This window comes from Drosophila arizonae, chromosome 2 (assembly GCF_054131065.1).
Source record: "Drosophila arizonae isolate 15081-1271.41 chromosome 2, UAZ_ARI_1.0, whole genome shotgun sequence".
Taxonomy (NCBI): domain Eukaryota; kingdom Metazoa; phylum Arthropoda; class Insecta; order Diptera; family Drosophilidae; genus Drosophila; species Drosophila arizonae.
In genome coordinates this window covers 10,924,302-10,945,849 of record NC_142922.1, presented here as the reverse complement: position 1 = coordinate 10,945,849, position 21,548 = coordinate 10,924,302, and the positions used below count along the sequence as shown (strand labels likewise).

The 21,548-nt window shown below is 42.5% G+C and overlaps 1 protein-coding gene across 1 annotated transcript in view; it reads left to right on the top strand.

Moving 5' to 3' along the window:
* The window catches only part of beat-IIa (beaten path IIa), a 47,018-nt gene that overhangs the window by 24,455 nt on the left and 1,015 nt on the right, over positions 1 to 21,548 (top strand). Inside the window, exons 3-6 of the mRNA XM_018018378.2 lie at positions 10,686 to 10,900; positions 11,909 to 12,044; positions 16,304 to 16,437; positions 21,143 to 21,425. Of these exons, the coding sequence (XP_017873867.1) occupies positions 10,686 to 10,900; positions 11,909 to 12,044; positions 16,304 to 16,437; positions 21,143 to 21,425 (768 nt within the window). The remainder of the gene's footprint in view (positions 1 to 10,685; positions 10,901 to 11,908; positions 12,045 to 16,303; positions 16,438 to 21,142; positions 21,426 to 21,548) is intronic.

The window sequence follows — 21,548 nt, the reverse complement described above, 5'->3', positions numbered from 1 at the left end:
GTAATGTTTGTTGTTGTGGCTGTTGGCCGTGTGCCGAGCTGACCTCAACAATGAATTGGGTTTTGCCATGCTAGCAATGCTAGCTGGATCTATTTTTGTTTGTTTGTCCGTCTGTTGCTCGGCGGTTGTTTGCTGCCATAAAATACAATTATCGTGCACAAACAAGCAAAGCGCATCACAAGCACATTAATGCCAGTGCCACTGCAATAACAACTGAGCATATGCACATTAATACACACACACACACACACTCTCTCGCTCTCTCGCACTCACGCATATGTATGTAGCCAAAATGGCAGCTTGAATTTCAAAAGCTGCAAAAGTTGTCACCATCAGCGCATTTCGCTTTTCCATAATTAAGTTATTTTGTACATTAGCAACAGATTTTGTTTATTAACGCAAGTGCGTTTGCTTTCAGTAATGCCCCGCTCATGCCCTACTCCTCCCCGTCCTCCTCCTCCTACCATTACCCAGGAGCTGATCCAAGTGCCTTAATGTGTGCAGGGGCCACGGGGCGCATACTTATCTTTTGGCATTGCCAACGAGTTTATTTATTTTCTGTTTGCGGTTTCTAGCTGCTATGGAGCGATACAGCGAGGGCATGGCTAAGGGCGTGAATGGGATGGGTGGTGGGGTGTGGTGGGAAGTGGGGATGATTCGTTTGTGTGTTGCTGGCATCGCATAATTTATTTATCATTAGCGTAATTCGGCAAAGCCGGAATGCTGTGTCTATGTGTGAGTGTGCCACACAAGATGCTGGCTGAAATAGCTGCGAGTTCTCCCACTCCCAAATAGCTGAAATAATTTGCCCAATTAGTGCAATTGTGGGCTGCCAAAAAACAGTAGACGACTATGCACAACTGCTGCAGACGGAGTGAATTGAAATGCGAATACATTCGTACTTTCTAATTTAATTTAACAAATAAGAGTTGATTAATCACACTGATTACAGCCAAATACCTGCTTCAGAATGCTTAAGCTGATTATGTAATAGCTTGTGCTGACCGCGTGATTCAATGAAGATGCTGAGCATAGTCCTCGAGAGATAAGAGCTGGATATATATGGTTGGCATATGTGTAAGACATTGTTGTGACCTGAAAGGGTTCTAGAGAGTAGAGTATGGAAAGCTGTATGTAAAGTGTTTTAACTAAGATATGATGTGACCCATTCTTATATAGGTCGAGTGAGCAATCTGAGAGGAGGTAATGAGCCTTCGACTAGCAATGAGCGGCTATTCTGCTGGACAAGGATTTATCCCCTTAATCTTCTTATGGTGCCGTCGCTTGAGATACAGAGAGAGAGAGAGAGAGAAACAGTCAAGGCTCTGTGCCCAGAATACACTGATTAACCAAGATTGTATCCAAATACAAAACAAATATGTTTTTTCACAAATTATTTGCCATGCCAAACAAATAACAGATGTTTGTTGCCACAGCTGTATGAAGTTGGAGTCAATTTTAATTGCAAATACTTCTTAGCCATATTTGATATGCTCACATTTCGACTTGTCATTCATATGCATACATGCATATACATATATACACTTGTATATATCAGGCTGAATGTCTTCTAATATTTACGATGATTTACTGTATCTCATCCGATATTTATTCGTAGTCGCAATTCCATACACGCAACCATCTGGAAATTCAATATTTCACGTTTAATTAAGCTGCAACTGTAATAAAACGAAAAAAATAAAAAAAAAATATATATATATACAGAAAACAGCAAAAAAAAAAAGGAACAAGAGCAAAAGAGTAAAATCACAACGACAAAATCGCAAACTGCCACACAAAAATGTTTTGGCTGCCACTCGCAACGCGCCAACCAAATAAATATGCAACAAAAATACTTGCGGGACGGCGTTCGTGGTGCAAACAGTGTGCGAAATGGTGCAGCCGCAGCAAAAACGCCGTAAACTCTTAACAATTGCAAAAACACACTGCAAAATAAAGCGAAACAAAGGCAAAGCACTAAAAACTACTGCGGGCAATAAATCTGCTGCAAGGGGCAAGGGGCAAGGGCGAGGTAGCAGCAGCAGCAGCAGTAGGAGCAGCAGCAACAGCAACAACAGTCGCAGCTGCACAAATGTTGCCAGGGCGTTTGCATAAACACATTTACACACACACACACACACACACGCAAACACACACACACACACACACACACACGCACACACACACACACTCACTCACACACAGATGGGTGTATGCCTGCTGCGTAAATAACTAATAAGGCTCTAGGATACATTTCCAGTGTAATTTAGGCAATGCTGCAACAGCAACAACAACAAAAAAGAGAGAAAATACAATTAAGAATGAGCTTCGAATTGAAAGCAATATAAAACCGAGTCCAGCAAATACAATCATTGATCATGGCTCGCAAGGGTCTCAGAGTGCCTGTGTGCTTCTATAACTTAATTAAAATTATGAATGTTTTTTGTTGCCAGCGCAAGGATTACGAGCGTTACAGGACGTTAGCAAAAAGTGTGCCACAGCAAATGTGCTTTTTGCAATATTGTTGAATCAACATGCAAACAAAGAGCAACATCAATTTATACATAAATCAACATGCACAAAAACGCAGCCAAATTTCATGCTAGCAGGAAATGGATGCCTCCACACGCACACACAGACAGCGCGCACACACACACAGCGATTCACCCAAACACCCTACGGCCAACTGTCTAATGCATTTTGTGTCATGCTCATGTAAATTTCCGAAATTTCCAAAGGCCGTGGTCGCTTATCTAAATGCAGTATTTTAGTTTCGCCCAGCGCAGAGATGCTGCTCCGCTGCTGGCTATGTTTTAAATTAAAACACACTCCACATTAATTTGTCCAAGCTGGCTAAATTTGTTGCTTCGTCGAATTTTGTCAACTTTGTTTGGTCAGCGTTCCATTTGATAATTTACTTTGTTTCTGTTTGTTGCTAAACAAATTTCATGATTAGCAATTATTCAGAGTGAAATTTTGTTTTCGCATTGTTTATATAACAGAAGCTCCAGTGCCGTAAAACAACGGAGTTGTAATGGATCATTTTATCTTAGCTTAATATAAATGGAAATTGCATTTAAAGACTTGTTGAGTTTTTCTGGTTTGGCCCGTTCGCCATCAAAATCAAGTGCAAAAATTAACTGGCGTTAGTAACTGCACTCGAACTGCCCGAACAAAGGCAGATGCGAAAAAAATAGATGCTGCCAGACCCCAACATGAATGTGATGATGTGGCAGCGACCTGGTTCGATTCAGCTCACACTGGCTGCCCAATTGATGTTGCAGCGATGGGGCAGCAGCAACGAGTTAACGGACATCGAGCAACATGCCAGCCAGCGTCACAAATGGTCAAAAGTTCCATTAGGGTCAGGCCATGAATGCTATTTACAAGCAGCTCGCGATGGAGCATACGAGATAAGAGACACGCCGGGGCCAAATGCTAAAATAAATGGCAAAAAGTCGACTAACTGTAAACACTACTGGGCGCTGCCAGTGTGCAGAACAAGAAGTGAAAACTGAATATCGCTATCGATGCTAACGTCGAGATAACAAAATGTTTTGCTCTCCAGCTTCAATTGAGTCGTCGTCGTCGTCGTAGTCGTCGTCATGCATTCGTTTCTAACGTTGCGTATACGCCGTGTCGACACGCGGCAGCAGTTAAAGAGAAAAACAAGCTAAACAAATACGCAGCGTGTATACAGGCTTTTACACACACAAGTAGATGATACACACACCCTCACACACACGCACACTTACAAATAAATAGAAAGCTTAAGCACATAAGTATAAAGGTTTAAATGAGAAAACACACAGCGCACCAAATGAAAACTCGCAAATAGAAAAAGAATTACACACACACACACCCACATATATGTCTGCATATGTATATATATATAAATACAGATTTGTACATATACATAAAAATAAGCCCGAGAGTTGTATGCTATGCAGTGCAATGTCACCCGCAGACTACAAATACACTTGCACAGACACACATGCACACACACACATGTATAGCAGTCATGCATACATGTTTTTATGTATTCACTTGGGTGTGTGTGTATCTGTGTGCAGATTCTTGCCTGCTTCACAATATTTACGCTGTTATCCTTTTTGTTTTATTTGCTTAGCGCTTCTGTGCAAAGAAGGACTATCGTGAGACAAACGACAAACGAGCAACACGAGCATTGCAGGCAGAGTCCCTTTCTCTCTGCCTGCAATGCTCTCTCTCTCTCGAGAGAGAGAGAGGGAGAGAAAGAGAGAGAGAGTGTGTGTGTGTTGTGTATGGGAGCGGCGTTATGGCACATCATCATCATCATCATCATCTTCATCGTTATGATTATCATCATCCACTTGCCAGCCACTCCTTGAGCGAAAAACACTCAGATTAAATTTAGTTACATATTATTTTTTCATTTAGCGCATTTATTTTCGTTGTTGTGTTTACTTTGTGCGGGTGTCGCTTTGGAGAGTTCGGCGTGAAGTTTATTTGCGGAGACTCGAGTCTGCCAGGCTTTGATTTACCCCCGCCCTCCCGATTGCGTGGTCAACGTGTTTGGCTATGCAAACAGTGAGCATATAGGAAAACTAATTGAAGTCCTAAGAACATATTTGTTTTTTATTAAACATATATCAGCACATATTTTATTTTTATTCTACTATTTCCCGTTTTATGTAATTTAATTAAATCATTTTTTTCCTCAATAATGTTGCAATAGAAGGGGCAACTCGACCAATCCTAGCCCTTACCTTTTACAATTTATTTGACATTCACACACACACACACACACATACATACATACACAGACTCAGCATAACTAATTATTAATTGCCATTTCATAACTGACAGTTTGGGGTGTGTGTGGTTGAGTCGCCCAAGCCAAGCCCATAAAAAACTACAACTGAAAGTCAGATAGAACAACAGAATTATGTTGGCGTGAGCTGCGGCTGTGTCTATGCTGATGTTATTTAGACATGGAATACGAGGTGTGGGCTTGGCCAGCCCAGGCAATGGATTAAATTGCGCTCGCCGCCAGTTGAGCCACGCAAAAGACACGCTCAGCAAACCACTATAAAACCTCCACTGGAGTAAGGTTTTTCATTATGAATTCCTTTCCATTCCTCTTTTTTATGCTCCAGCCCTGTTGCTTAAAGTGTTCTATTTTGCTTAGCATTTCATTTGAATGCTATTAGAACAATTTATATTATTTATGTTTATTAATAATTTGCATAGCTTGTAAAGAGAGCTTCAATATTCAATATTTACTTTAAAAGGGATGTCTCCTTAGTCTGGAAAAGAATTTAAAAAATCGTTTTTTTCTTCTTTCTATAAGTTGGAGCACAGTTTATATTAAAGTAAAATATAATTTAATAAATAATACAATAAAATACAAATAAATGCTCGTTTTTCGAGGAAAATTACAGCTGAAAACTCAAATGTTGTTGGACTAATATTTATATTTCTCTGAGCCTATTTGTGATATAATTGTAATTAATTACTAATGTTGTCTGTCATCATAATTAAGTTTGCATATGTATTGTCTAAGACCAGGGCTGCAAAATCCTATGTATGACAAGGACTGAGCAGTGTTTCAGCATCTGATGTGTGACATAGTACTTTATGGAATTATTTGTATCATTCACTAAAAATCAATGCTTGCAAATTATAATCGATCCTCTCTTTTGTGAAATCAATAAGTCATAATCTCTCTCTCTCTCGCTCTCAAGAGGGCTCGATTCAGTTCGTTTTTTGTTTGCTGCTGAGCGCCTTGAGCTGAACTGTTCGTGTGACGCTCTCTTAACGAACTTCGTTTATGATTGACGATCGCCCAATGAGATTCAGTAGGTGAGCGAAAGCTCAAAAAGACTTCACATTTACATTGACATGCGTACTGTGTATGCACGAACTGATATGCTTAGCGAGCACAGTAATCTCAGACATACTAATACATACACACGACTAGAGCGAATCAAGAAAACAATTTCTGGCCGATCGCAAACGATCTCTGGTGAATAACCGATGTAATCATTTGTTCTCTGAGGCTCTTTTCAGAATTTGAATAGAATACATCGAACGTATAACGAGCAAGGCCCCACAGATATTTGCGAGAAATGCTAGAAAGCTATAAAAAGACTCCATGCCTAAGAAAGGCGCCTTTACTCGACGAGATATTCTTTAAAAGTAAACTTTTCACATATAAGTGATACTGACTTAACTCAATAACTTTTATCACATCAGCTTATATCAAAACCTACAATGCCACACATATTATTCCCATTTGTCAAATTATCTATTTTATTATTTATTTGCTGGATTTAATATACGTTTATCCCAATTTTTTATTCATTCAGATTAGATTATATTCGGTATATCACATGCATGTTTAATGAATGTAAAATTGATTTCTATAAACTTGGCACGCACAAAGCTGGATAATAAGTCAGTCCTCATATTTTTTGTTTTCATTCGACTTTCCAACTCGACCACAGTTTCGCGTTTTTCTACCCTTTTTTTTTTTGTCTCCATGTCATGGATTTCTACACGCACACAAACGAAACCACAGTGGCAATTTTTTCATTTTTTTTTTTTTTTTGCTTGCTTGCAGCCAAGTTTAGTGCTGGGCGTGTGCAGGGCTTTTGATTTATGGTTTCGTATGTTGTGCGCTGGGTTTTTTATGTTAATTAAATTGCGTTGGCTGGCCAAATGGAGTGCCGGTTACCGTACACTGCACTCGAGTCTCCAAATGGGTGTACATACACATCTGTAGGTAGGAGAATCAACCGGATGGGTATGTAGGGACGGAGGGATGGAGGACGTATATGGTATGCTTCGGCCACGTAGTGCAAACAAATGAACTGCACCGGCATTTACAGTGATTACTGCTGCCTGGTCTGGACCTACTCCTTAAATGCTGTTGACCCAGCCGAGCAGCAGCAGGCAGCAGGAGTAGGCAGTACGTAGTAGGCAGCAGGAGAAGGCAGTAGGCAGCAGGAGCAGGCAGTAGGCAGCTTGCAATGCTTATTAGAAATTCCATTATGTGTAGCATACTTATATGCGTCCATGTGCTCCTTCTGTCAACATAAGCCCGCAACGAGTCAGGTGTTGTCTTTGTGCACGCCTCAATGGCTGGTGGGACGACACATACGCTCTCCCCCTGGTTCATTTAGAACGGCATATGCACGCCTCCCGTTTCGGTGTTGCGGCTGCCGTTTTGCACTGTTGTGCATGATAAATCTTTCAATATGCTGCCTAGGCAGCAGCAGCAGCAGCAGCAGGAGTAGCAGCAGTGTCGACGATGCCGGGTAAACATGTCAAGTAGCAGCAGCAACAATATTCATTTGAATTTGCAACAAAAGCCTATTAAATACCAAAACAATACTCCATCCAACACACCCCCACACACACCCACACACACGCACACACCCTCCCACACACGCCTGTACATATATAGATACGTTCCGTGTCATGCTTGGGCCTTGTCGTCTGTTTGCTTTTGACTCTCGCACGCGAGTGAGTCCACAAATTATTATGCAGTGATAAATATGCCCACATTTCATTTGTTTCAGCCGATCACCCGCCCAGCCCTCGCCTTTGCCTGTGCACCATCTGTTTCAATTTATTTATGGCAGGACCCGGTACAGTGAACACTGCCTGTTGCTCTAACGCACAGCAATCTGTATGGTTTTTAAAAAGAAATGCCAGCTTTTTCTGCTATCATGCATGCTATTTATTGCCCAAAGCTCTTCTCGTCAGAGCTTCGGTAAAACCCTTGATAGAGTGTTGTGTAACACCAAACCTATGCAAACTCAGCTGACAGCCCCATTCGTTGCTGTTTGCTATATTTAAGTTTGTAAACAAAGCAATCTTACGAACAACAATTGATAGGTTTTGTGTTTATTGTGGTTAATCTTGCGATGTTCGCCTGAAACTTTAAGTGAATTGAGCAGGAGTATGTATGCTGTGTTTAGGTCAATCGATCATTTGAGACTGCATTCACTTCAATCTTTTACTTTTTATGTACTCCGCACAACAAGCAAAGCAAAGTCCACAAAAGGCAGTCACAGTTTTTTTGTTTTTGCTTGCCAGCAATGCAAACAAATTCGAAAACTTTTCCACGAGCAACTACTAGCAACAGTAAAGCTAGCAGTCGAATCCCAAAAAAGTAGAATGAAAGCACAAAATATTGGCATCTAACTTTTCAATTCAGTATCACTTGCGGTTTTAACGAACCTGACGTTTTGCACCGTTGCGGCCAGACGAATCCCGCAAAGACGCACTCTAGCATGATTGAAAAACAATAAAGGGAGCAAAAAGCGGTCAGCACTCCCTCCCATTCTCCTGCCGAAATAGTAGATGCTAGATGCCAAGAAACTGTGCTGAAAACGGCGTGAAAACTGTTTACCTTTGGACAAACGCTGACTGAGTCCAGGGAATATTGTTGGGCCAGCGGGCAATGCAAGTATAACAAAAACAAGCAGCGCGCTGCATTGATACTGGCAACAGTAGCTGAATGGACGAGTAGACGAAGAGGCATGGCTGGCGGCGGCAAGGGGCCCAGGGAGTTGTATGTTGTTCGGCTTGTAAACAAATCGCAAAAGGATAAGGCCAATGCACTTGTAAGCAAGCACTTAGTCGAATCGAGTAAATATGTAAGTTTTGCACAAACTTTCTACCTGATGTGCACACACCAGCACACACACACACACACACATAAATGCGTGCTTGTGTGTGTGCAGATTTAGAGAAATTGTTTGAGTTTTTGTAGAGCGCGCCCTGCTGTGTCCTATGATTTCTAGCTGCTCGAGCAAACCACATACTAACAAGCAAAACTTTTGCGAGCAATAAGCAAGAATTTGCGGTTGCTTTCACAGCTCCCAGTTGAAGTTGCTGCACTCCACTTTGCAGTTTCAATTATGGGGAGAACAAGGTTTTCATTTTCGATTTCAATTTCCGTGTGCAAATGCTGATGGGAACTGCTTTAAAGCAGCGCTGCAGGAGACACGCATAAGGCTCTGCTTGGTCAGCGGCTCATTAAGGCCAAAGTGTAATAATATATTTTGCAGGTTGCCAGCGCAGAAATTGCTAAAAGAAGAGCTGAGCAAAGAAATAATGAAACTCATACATCGGCCGCATACCATACATAATAAGCAGATGCAGACCCTGTTGCCCTTGCCCCAAATATGCAAACAACTCCCAAAGGTAATTTATAACTTGCAGCTGCTATATCAAACAGCAACAACAAGAGCAGCAGCAGCAGCGGCAGCAGAAACAACGCAAACAACTGCTGAAAAAGAAAAAAATGAAAACAATTTTATTTTATTTACCTCGCGAGAGATTCACACACCGTCCCAGATGAAAGGCGAGTTCCTGGTTCTCAGCTTTCGGCACTGGGCGCTCGGCGCTCGGCTCTCGGAGGGACTACGGCAAAGCCGCAAATGATGTGCCATTATTCTTAAGGGTACAGCCGCACGAAGTGTGACCCAAATAAGATATAAAAATTTTGAGTGGCTTGTTAGGCAATGTCCCGCTGCTTGTAAACAGCCAAATGGCTTGCCTTGGCGCCCTGAATTATGCTACGCATTTGTTGACAAACGACTTTCGAATGGCGGCCATAAAGTTGCCGGAAATTGGCGCTGATTGCTCCGCAATTAATAAAAGTTTCAGTTCAAGCAAACAGGCAAAGCCTTGCTCTAAGTTTTACAATTGTATTAATTAGGATCGCGTCGTGTACTAGGCCCACCTAGAAAATAATGCAAACAAAGCGGAATAAACTTAGTCATGCATTAAATGTCTTTTAATATTCTTGATTCATTATGTTGTATTATTATTCAAATTAATGAATTATCTATTTTAATTATTTTTTGGTCTGCTAAGTTGTCTCATGTAAGCGACACGTGAGATGTGAGAAACTTAGACTTGGAGCAGGCGCTGAAAGTATTACAAACATTTTATATATTTGAAATATTTACTTAAGTCGTAAATATACTTTTCTGAAGTGTGGTACATACGCACCATAAAAACACCATATAAGGTATCTTGGGTCTTAGACCTAATAAACAATCAGCCCCATAGCTTAACATATCTGCCAGGAGACTTTGCCACAAGCAAAGGGCTCAAAAGACTCAAGAGGATATACCGCACAAACTAACCGTATTTCTTCATTTCTATTCAGTATAGTATATGTAATCCCACAGATAAAAGCCTTAACTACGAAAAAAAAAAAAAAAAAAAAAAAAAAAAAAAAATTAATTAAATGATGAAAAAAAAAAAAAAATAAATAAAATAAAAATAAAAAAATAAACAATCATGCTTTGACATATTTTAGATCAGATTGTAGTATAGCGGCAGTAAGTTAGAAAATGATTTACAAAAGTAAATTAAAAATAAAGTCTAGTTTTAAATATAAATCAAATAAAAATATTTAATTTGAAATATTAAAAATGAAGTCTAGTTTAAAATATAAATTTAATAATGTTTAATTTATAGTATAAAGTATATGAAAAATATTTTCATACCAATTATATAACATAGATAAATACATAAAACAAAATCACTTGAGCTCTATTTTATAAATTCAACCTTTTAACTTTTTCAATTTACTTTAAATATTTCGCTCCTTGTGTAGCTATTCAAACAAAAAGACTTTTCATTGTACTGATGTGGATTTTTCGCTTGTTTCGTTTCAGAGCTGGTCGAGTGTGCGCTGCGAAATGTCAATTTAATCATTGAACCACCGGCGGTGCGGCAGGGCCAGCATGTGGTGCTGCGCTGCATGTACGATCTGGAGGGGGCGCCGCTCTACTCGGCCAAGTTTTATCGCGGTCAATTGGAGTTCTATCGCTATACGCCCGGCGAGTTTCCCAATACAAAAGTGTTTCCATTTCCGGGCATACACGTCGATGTAAGTAAAACAAATATCGGAGCGTAAAAGGCTTTACAACGTCAAATTGTTCCACTTCCACTTTTTAAGCGCCCTCAACTCAACTCTGGCAGCTTGTTAACGTTGCATGCAAATGCAGCTGCCGATCTGTCCAGCTGTCTAGGCTGGCCGTCACCTGGCCACCTGGCCACCTGGCCACGCCCACAGCTGCCACGACTCCTGCGGCACTGGAGCTGACGCCCTTAATTGCGCTCACACTGCATTTATTTATATTGTATATTTTATAACTTTTGGCTCATGCATATTCAGTGTGGCAGTTTTATTGTTATTGGCAGGTATTCAAAAAAGCCAGTTCCTGCCAAGACACCTGCGACTGCTGCAGCTGCTGGCCTGAATGCCACCAAGCTATCGGCAGCGACTATCTACGAAATATTTTCATTTAAATTTTTGTGTGGCAGCGTCTGAAATTTTGGTCGTTTCACGTGAAAGTGGCAATGGCGTCCCTTATCCCGCAGCCCGCAACCCTCACCCCCGCCTCGCTGCCATCGACCGATAATATTGCTTTGGCCATATTATTGAAAAAGTTTCAGCCAGCCAGAGGCTGGTCAGGGGCCCGTCGCTGAAATTTCGTTCGCCCGATAAAGTTGCGCTGAATCTGTCCAAATATTTCATCAGGCTATTGAGTTTGTGCCAACGGGTTTATCTTTAGTTTTCGTCCAGCACAACTTTTGCTCACTGTGTACATATACAAGTATATACATACATATATTTAAGTATATATGCTTGTTATGTTATTCTTTTTATTTATTTTTAATGAAGCAATATTGCCAGAGTATATACCCTGGCTCGGCGCTGTCCTAATATATTTAAGTGCACTTGATGCTCGAGCTTATGTCAGATAACATAAGGGAGAAAGTGCCTCGTCGCTGCTTGTACGGTTCAATCGAAGCACATAAACCTGATTTATTATAACAAAAATCCGCTATTTATACATTTCGCTTATGTTCTCTCCACTTCTGTCTCTTTTAGGTAACAAGCTCAAATGCCACTCAAGTACTCATACGCAACGTGGGCTTCGGTCTTTCCGGCAACTTCTCCTGCGAGGTGACCGCCGATGCGCCGCTCTTCTCCACAGCCACTGCACTGGCCGTCCTGCAGGTTGTAGGTAAGTTAAAAACAAAATCTCAACTACGAGAAGCGATTGGAAATCATCAGCTAGTCAGCCGCTAAAAGCGATAGCTTAATCGAGCTCAGCGGCATTTCGTTTGACATTTGCGCCATCTAGGATTACTTGCCCCAAGTTTGAATTAAGTACCTGTAGCGACGACGCCTTCAACGAAGAGGAAGAAAAATAAAAATAAATAGGTTTTTGTTTGTGGCAAAGGTAATTTGGGGTTGCCCGGGCCACGCCAGCTGCCGACGCTTTAAAAGTTTTGCGAGCCGAGCAACTTGTGCTGGCAATTGCGTCATTAACAGGCTATTCCGCTTGGCAGATAAATGCCGTGCGGAGGTGGCGCTGGCTGCCAGCTCACCTGGCGAGGTCATTTGGTAGTCCTGACGGTGCGTCAAGCATTTGACGGCCTCATGCGTTTTAAATGAGCGTGCGATGGCGCGCTCGGAATTAGGAATTTAATCAGTACAGCAGTGTCAGGCCAAAGACAATGGGAGCAAGTCAAACAATTATTTAGTTTTTCATTGGAACTCGCTCGAGGGCAGCAGCTGTGCTAGCAACAGCAATCATGTCGGATAGAGGGAGAGAGAGAGAGAGAGAGAGAGAGAGAGAGAGAGAGAGAGAGAGAGAGAGAGAGAGAGAGAGAGAGAGGGAGAGAGTGGGAGGGAGAGAGCTATTGGCAATAAATGCCAGCAACAATTGCCAATCCATTCGTTAACTAGGCAACTGGGTCAATAGCTCATAAATGGCATGCCGTGCGTATGCGTAATCTCGGCTGTGTTCTGGGCGTGGCCCATGCCAGCAGCTAGCAAACATCGCTCAGCAGTTAATCTCTATATTCGTTTCGCATTAAATATTCGAGAAATTCGCACTGACAGCTCAATGCTGCTGCAAACGCTGATTTTTATACCACTTGCCGCGCAATTTTCTTTCTGCTCCACTTGCCCTTCCCCTCCCCCCATTCCCTTACCACTCCCAGCCACGTCGCATCGCTCTTGAGCTGATGTGTTTGTATGATTGAGCACTTGCCACTGCGCGAGCTGGGTATCTGGGTGGCTCTGTGGCTCTGAGGCTGTGTGGCTCTGTGGCTGCTTGCTTATTGCCCGCCATTAAACATTTAGATGTGCGCGTCTGGCGCTTAACTGGCTGCCTTTATTAGATTGCCATTACCTCAACATCTAACCAGTCCGTCTGCCCGGTCGCTTGGCCGCCCTGGTCTTCAGATCGCCTGACTGGTTGCTTGGTTGCCTTCGCCGGCTTCGCTGCCTTGGCTGCTGCTGGGTTAGCTCAATATATTTAACGCCGCATTTAGCTCGCTTAATTGGCCGCTTTTGCTTAACTGGCATCAAGGGATTAAAGCTTTGATCAAGCATTTGCTTTAAATTCATGAGGTTACCACTCGCAGCAGCTACGCCCGAGGCGGTTCAAGGACGCCCGGCGCGGTCTATTGCTTTAGTTATTCAAGTTTCATTTAATGTTGAGGCTTTTAATTGCCTGCACGTGTTTGTTGTTGTTGTTTCTGTTGCTGTTGCTATTATTCCTGCACATACATCAATATGAGATAAGCCAGCGCGCCTGACACTCTGACAGCCTGATATCGCAGTCTGAAAAGTCAGACGCGTGCTAGCTCCTCTTTGTGTACTTATGAGTGTCCCTCGCTCTGCGTATGTGTGTGTGTGTGTGTGTGTGCGTGTATTTGCCGCTGTATCTTTGTCTTATACCAACTAAGCATTTAAGGCTTAATGTCGTCGACACTAAGACCCCAATAACTTGCGGGCTAGACAATAAATTACTGCAAAACCCAACCGGAGCAGGCACGAAGCATATTGAGTATACGCCCATCATAACAAAGCCAACCGAACGCCAAGGTGCGAGCATGACTGTTGCTTTAAGCAAACACATTACAGCCAATTACGTGTTTTATGAAGCTTATGAAATCATTTTAAGCATAACCAATTAATTCATAATTAAGGCCAATTAAGTATACATAATATGAAATACATAATTAAATACATAACTATTATTAAATACATAACTATTAAAATTAAAATAAATATTGCTAACATTCTTTGAGTAAATATTTTAAAGAGCTTTGCATGCAATGCAAATTGAAAACAGCTTAATTAACATGGAATTTAGTTTTACATTTTTTTTTTTTTTTTTTTTTTTTTTTTTTTTTTTTTTTTTTGTAGGTAATAATTTGTATTGGACTTTCAGTGGCTCACAGCTTATTTAACTCAACGTGAAATAAAAATTTCATCTGCTCATTACTTTTTTACCCAATACAAATTTTTGAAAAATTCAAACGTAGAATTGTTATTTCAATATTAAATTAATTAAATTAATTAAATTAAATTTTTTTATTGATATTTAACAAAAATACAGTAAGAAAATAACAAAAAACAAAAAAAAAAAAGTCATAAATTCAATGAAAATTTGACCCTTTAGTTAATTTTAACAGTAATTTCAAAATGATGGCTAGTTTTTTTACACTTACTATTTATAGTTGATGTGGAGAGAATAATTCTATGATAGTACGGTCTTTCAGAAGGTAATGATATGTTCGAGTCTCAGTTAGTTTTATATACTATATAAAATCGATTTTGCATGTAAAATAATCTTGTAACAATATTTAATGTGAATATTTGAAATCTCTATATAAAATTTGTATGCCCAGGGCATGTAGCTTCCTCTTGAGGCAGCCGGCAATGTTCCATATGCACTATATTCCATACAATGACAGCTTTAAGTTTATTGATAAGTAGACTAGAGTTCATTTATGAGAGACTAAAAAGATTTTAAAGATATTTGATATGAATATTTGAAATATGCGTCTCTGGGGCCCAACTCGGTTTGCAATTTATCTCCTTAGAGGATATAAATAGCATGCTCTTGAGGCAGCCAACAACATGCGATATGAATATTTGGAATGTGTGGCTTTAACTTTATTGATTTGGTTGCTGTGAGTGTTATCTTTCCTGTTTTTCGGCGCTGCGTCCTTCGCTCGCTGTGGCTCGCTTATGTTTTATGCATTTCCGTTGGCTCATTGCGGCATCCGTTTAGTGCCACTCACTCACTCACTCACTCACTCATTCGTTCACTTATGCAGCAGCTCGTTTATTCATGCGCCGCTGTCCTTGAAGGAAATGGTCCTGAGGTTTAATCGTGTGTTAATGAGCTCAAGTGGCAATCAGATTGCGGCCCAAGATGCCGAAACAAAGGCGAGGCCAGAAGCGAATGCGACTGCGTCGCGCTGCCTTACACATAAAATAAACACTTTGTCCTTGCGCTTTGTGGAGAGCGGCGGCATCGAGTGGGCGTGGGAGTGGGAGTGGTAAGGGGAGTGGAATTGGCAGCGGCAGCGGCTGGTGAGGCCTAAACAAAATGACGCTGACGCTGGCGTCGCCAGAAGCCCCAACATAGTCGCTGGCATTTGAATGCCAAGGCGAGTCGAGCGAAGTTATGCTAATTCACGCTTTCATTAAGTCACAATGGCACACGGCTTCACGGCGCAGCAGGCGACCCAGATGCCATGGCACATGGCTGTGCAAGTTTGTAGATAGTTGGCAAACATTTGAAGGGCTTAAACTTTAATAACTTAATGACATAAGTCAAGCGGGGATCCGCTCAGCGAGGTGCCGACCAAAAGTAAAGTAGGCTGGTCAGCTGCTAAATTGAACTCGAGGCAGCTCCTCTCAACTGACCCTCATTAGGAGCCCTTTGACGCTCTCCACAGCCACAGCACAACGGCAAAGCCAACGGAAAAGGTCGGTCAGAAAGAGGAGCAAGAACCGCAACAGAACAAGAGAATAGTTGGGCTGAGTTGGTCAGAGACCCGGTCGCTGTGTGTCTATATGTGGGTGAACGGATTAGAAAGCGAGTCGCCTTAAGCCATGTCGAGAGCCGGGACACAGACGAGCAGCATGAACTCAAAGTTCCCGTTGCCTCTGCCGTGGCTGTTGTCCGTTTTGCCATGGAAATTACTTTCTTCATTAGTTACTTTTGTTGCTGTTGCTTTTGGCTGTCTGTGACTTTGACTTTGCTTTCGGCTGACTTAATTAAAAAGTTGAGTGCGGCTCCGTCTGATGTTGCGGTTGCTGCTGAAGGTTTCGACTTATGGCCAGCGCTGCGGCGCCGCTTATAGGCCTAATAATATTTTTTGTAAAACGAGCCCGTGGCAATAGCCTGGCTGGGTCCTCTACCATTTAAACAGATATCTATATATTATATATCACATCTTTATCCCATTGCAGAACTGCCCGACAAACGTCCTCAACTGTATACGGAACACACACGATATGAGCCCGGCGACGTGCTACGCGCCAACTGCAGCACGCCGCCATCTCGTCCACGTGCGGAGCTAAAGTTCACAATTAACAATATGGTGGTAAGTATAGCTACGCAGAAGTGCTGAGAAGCAGAGTTTTTCAATCTAGTTTTCTAGCTAAAAAGATATGCAAAGAGTTTGCTTTAAAAGTTCTCTTGCGCTGGGAGAGAAATACAAAAAAATGAATGAGAAAAATCTGACAGCGGGTCAGAGATTATTAATGTTCAAAGCTGTTGAATCCTTTGAAGTTGTGGTCTATTCCGATGAGAAATGAAAATGAAAACGAAAACGAAAATGAAAATGAAAATATGCCAGCACTGACGGGCTGAGGCACTCCAGCTGCCCACCACTCCAGCTGGCTTTTGTCCGCCTGCAAACATGGCGTATGCGCAATTTTACACTTTGCCAGCTAACGTACACATTGTCATGTGTATTAACAATGCATGCAGCACAGCTGTGGCCTCCTTCTTGTCGTTTGGTTACTGTAAAAACGGATTTCTATGCGGTCCTAGCAAACATTACAAACACCACATCCTTTGTGAGGCGACCAGCCTCCAGTTCTCGGCACCCAGCTGCTAGTCCTTCATTGCATTTCGGTCGGCATGTGCCGCACGTCACAGCTGTGCGCCTGTGGAAGGCTGTCACTTTGGGTGAATTCTCACTTTTGGCTGCTGGTATCCCTTGTCGGCGCTGCCTAGCTGTCGGAGCGAAGAATTTTGCTTCACAATTTTATGAATATGCATGCCTTGGCGTCATGGCAGGAGCGACTCCTGCTCCTGCTCCTGCTGCAGCCGCAGCGGCTCACCTTCAATTTCTATATAAATTGGTGGCTGACGGGCTACAGCTCTCGTAAAATGTCAAGAGCAGCTAAATGGTCAAGTTTAAGATTCTCTCATCCGGTCGGACAGCCAGCAGTCCCTTCTCTGGCAAGGGCAGGGTGAAAGGCGAGGCTGCAACGAGAGTGCTTACCCGACGGCACACAGACACATATATTCAGGAATCAACTGATTGCTGATGGATCGAGGGTGCATAATTTTACATCTCTTATCGAGTGCTTATGGCATTCTCTTATGGCTCGCACAAAGAGCTGCGAATGGAGCTGCAGTCGATAAACTTGAGTTCAAGCTGAGCAGAGCTTAGAGATGATTGATTGGTTGAAGTCACAAGCAGCCGGCATATCCAAGCAGCTGTCATGCGTTGTCCAAGTGACCCAGATATGGGATCCTTGTTGATGTCCCTGCTGTTGGATAAGAATTGTATATGTCAAGGAAATATTTATCCATAATTAAATATTTCATTGACATTGGTTATAGATGCTTTAGTATTTTTTTTATGAAATGCAATTAAAATGTTGAATTAGCTTGCAGTTCTTATTGAAGTATTGAGGTTTTATTACCAACCCGCTTTCTGCATGACTTCATATTATCTATCTAGCTGCTTGGCTTCGGACAGTCTCGAAGTGTTGTCATGCCATTGAAAAATGGTTGCCACATTCGTGCAGTTTGGTAGCTAGCATGCGCATATTAAACATGATAAATGAATTCAAATCATTTGCACCGCAATAACTCGAACGCAGCGTGAGGCAAGTGGCAAGCGGCAAGCGGCAAGTGGCAAACGGCAAGCGGCTTCGCTTCTTGCTACCAACAACAACAACAGCAGCAACTCGGAACCAAAACTACAACAACAATGTGCAAGCAGCTTCGCTGTTGCTAGAAAATGAAATGATAGCTTATCGGGAATGGCAAGCCGGGGAGCGAGAGTTGGCAGTTTTGGCAAGTGCCACTGCCATTGCCATTACCATTGCCATTGCCAGTGCCAGTGCCGGTGCGAAGGAAGGCAACAAACCGTAAGCAAACGTGGCAGACGTTGACTAAAATTGAGTAGAAAACGATACCGCAGGAGAAGGAAGATATATTGCAATTGCCGATCACAGGAAACAAATGAATATTTCATGCTGTGCAAATCAACATGAGGCCGGGGGAACACAAGCGGTGCACAGACACGCACACACACACACACATACACAGCATACACATTGTAGCATATTTGGCATGCCATTCAGCAGCAGGAGCAGCAGCAGCAGCAACTTTAGCAGGCGGCAACAAAGTTTACGTTCGAAGGTAACCTGCCCAGGAGCTACGCAAGCGGCATCTGGAGCCGGAGCTGAACTTTATGTTGACAAAGTTTTTTGTGGTAAAAAGCCACATCAGTAATTTGCAGAGCATACACAAATACCAACACACATACACACATACACTAACACACGTAGCTGTGACATATGTGGCCTGGTTTAGGGATGCTGTGGCTTCGTTTTCGGCTGGCTGCTTCCGCCGGGCGAGGCATTAATCATTTGGCATGTAAATTGCCAATTAATAACTGCTGCATGTCATTTGGCATTCGGCTTCAAAATGTTACGCAAATTTCCAGGCAGGCAGGCAGGCGGGCAGGCAGTCAGGCAGGCGAAACGGATTGGAGTTAGAGACGCCACGACTGGGGCCAACGAACCTATATATAAACAGTGCCAACTCTTAGGCGCATTCGCATGGAGCCCTTAATGAAGACAAATAGCACTTGGGCCCTGCCAAATTTAGCGGAAAATTGAAAAAAGCTTCTCCCATGGCAGGTCGTGTAGTATTCTCATCCAGCCAGCCAGAGAGTCAGCCCACAAACCCCTTGCGCCAAAGTTCTTGGCAACAGCCCCAAGATATTGCAGTGCCATTCACAATTTATACGTTATCGATACGTTTGCAGTGCATTGCATACAAACAAAGGACAAATGGTACACAGCTCGGGCAGGACATGTTATAAAATATAGTAATTGTATTTATATATTTATTGTATGACAGCAGTTGGGTGTCCTTTTAAGAGTCCCCCTTGCGAGCTTAGATATTGGCAATAATTGCTGTCCATATTGCCTTTTAAATATTGCAACAGGAGATAGAAAGCCAGAAGACTAGGATAGTTATCTAAAAATAGTCGTTATACATGGGTAGACAGCCTCAAGAATACAGTAAAGCGAAGAGGTGTAATAGGAATTATTTCTTATATTCCTGATATAGAATTTCCAAGTACTTTTAAAGAATTTTCTCTTAGGTGGAGCCTTTGGCTTCTTTCTACTACTATTGTACTCTGACCCTTGCAAGTTTGATTTCGTAGTAATTACTTGGAGAGCCTTTATTCTCAGTTCACATATGTATATAGGCTTTTGACTGAGGAGACATTTGTATTTTTTTTTCTAGAATTATCGAAGCTTTACGAAATGCAAACAAAAATAAAACACTTGGCTACAAAATAATTCAAACACTTTCAGAGCATTGCCATTCCGAGTGGCACGTCTTTTTATCAACATTTGTAAGAGACGCAAAGGAGCAGAGGCTTCTGGCAAATGCACAAAACTATTAAGAATATATAATTTCTCTTGTTTGCAAAACATAAGTAGAATGCGAAAGCTTTGTGTGTGTGTGAGTGTGTGTGTGTGTGTGTTGCTAAAATGCATGCGCATAAATAAAAATTATTTATATAAGCGAAAATCCTTTTCCACACACGAATGCGCCCACACTGACACACACGCACACACACATATAGAGACCGACTCACATATGCAGAGCAAAGAGCAGATCAGAACAGGAACCAGCCAGACCAGAGCGGAGCGAGCCAACAGCAAAATTTAGCCCTGGCTACAATTTTACAGTGAATTGCACTAAATAACTGCCATTAAGCATAAAAGCTGTTCTCGCATGAAGGAGCTGCTGGCAGCATTTAAGCTAAATGCAAGTTTAAGCATCTTGAAGCTGGCGCAAATAAAGTGGACTTACGCAGTGAGGATTCACACATACACACACACACACACTCACACTCACAGAGAGATAGAGTGCATGTGGACATGATGTTGGACATGCACAGAAAACGGACATGTCCCAATACAAACGCAATTCGTATAAATGGCAAAGTGGCGCTTATATGTAAAGAGGAAGGAGAAGGAAAGAGCGAGCGAGCCAAAAGAAGTGAGAGAGGGAGCTAAAAAACTGGCTAAAACTTTCATCAATGCGTCGTCTGGCGCATTTGAGCTGCATGTCCTGCCAGCATATGCCTCGGCCCTCTCCACATCCGCCTCCATATGCGCAGCCACAGCCAGTGCCACTAATGTGCGCAATTGTAAGACGCTTCCTTCTTGGGATTTTGTTTGTGCTGTACTCCAGACGCCGCCTCCCGTCGGCTGCCGTCTCCTGCCGCTGCCTGCCGCTGCTTTTTGCTGCATTACATTAACACAGATAAAGTTCCTTGATACATAATTTCCATGCATACGCAAAGAGCCGCCAGCCCGAGCTGTCTGGATTGCCGACACATGTGGCCAACATCCCATGGCCAGCCAGCCAGCCTCCCCAGGCTCTTTGGGAGCGCGCTGTGCCAACTTGCAAATGGCGACAAGATGCTAGCTGGCAAAACTTTTTGCTTGTCCGAAAACAAACAAAAGTATAACGAGTACCGGGGCTAAACGTTGCCAAATGTTGTCGTTGTCGTTGTCGTAGTCGTTGTTTTTCCCGCTGCCTTCATAGTTCTTCTGGCTCTCGTTGATGTTGTTGTTGTTGCCTTAAAAATATGCAAATGCATTTGGAAGCGCTGAATAAACAGGCAGAGTGTTCAAATTATATGTCTCCGCCTCTAGCCTATGCACTCCATTTCATTTACCATTGCTTTATCTGTCTGTCTCTCTCTCACACACACACACTCTATCCCTCTCTTTCGTTCTGTCTCTTCCGCACAGATAACAAATGCCGAGACCCAGTTTATTCGCACAATTGATAATCTGATTGCATCACGCATCTCGCTCAAGCTGCAGCTGCAGGGCGTGCACTTCTCGAGCGTTAATCCGGCGATTTATAGCAGCTCATACGGCGTGAACTCTGTGTACGGCCATGGCGGATCCATGTATATGCCCAATCCGGGCGGCTTGGTGCTGCGCTGCACCGCACAGATTGGCGACCTGTATCAGGAGTATAAGGAAATTGAATTGGGCACCCCACAGAAGGATCCGGTCCCGGCACGTGGTAAGTTTACATATTCGAGCACAATTCGAACGTGTGTTTGTGCTCTGGCATTCGGAGCATTCTAAGCTAATTACGCCATAATATATGTGCCTTCCGTTTCCGTTTTTGTCAACTCTTCGTGAA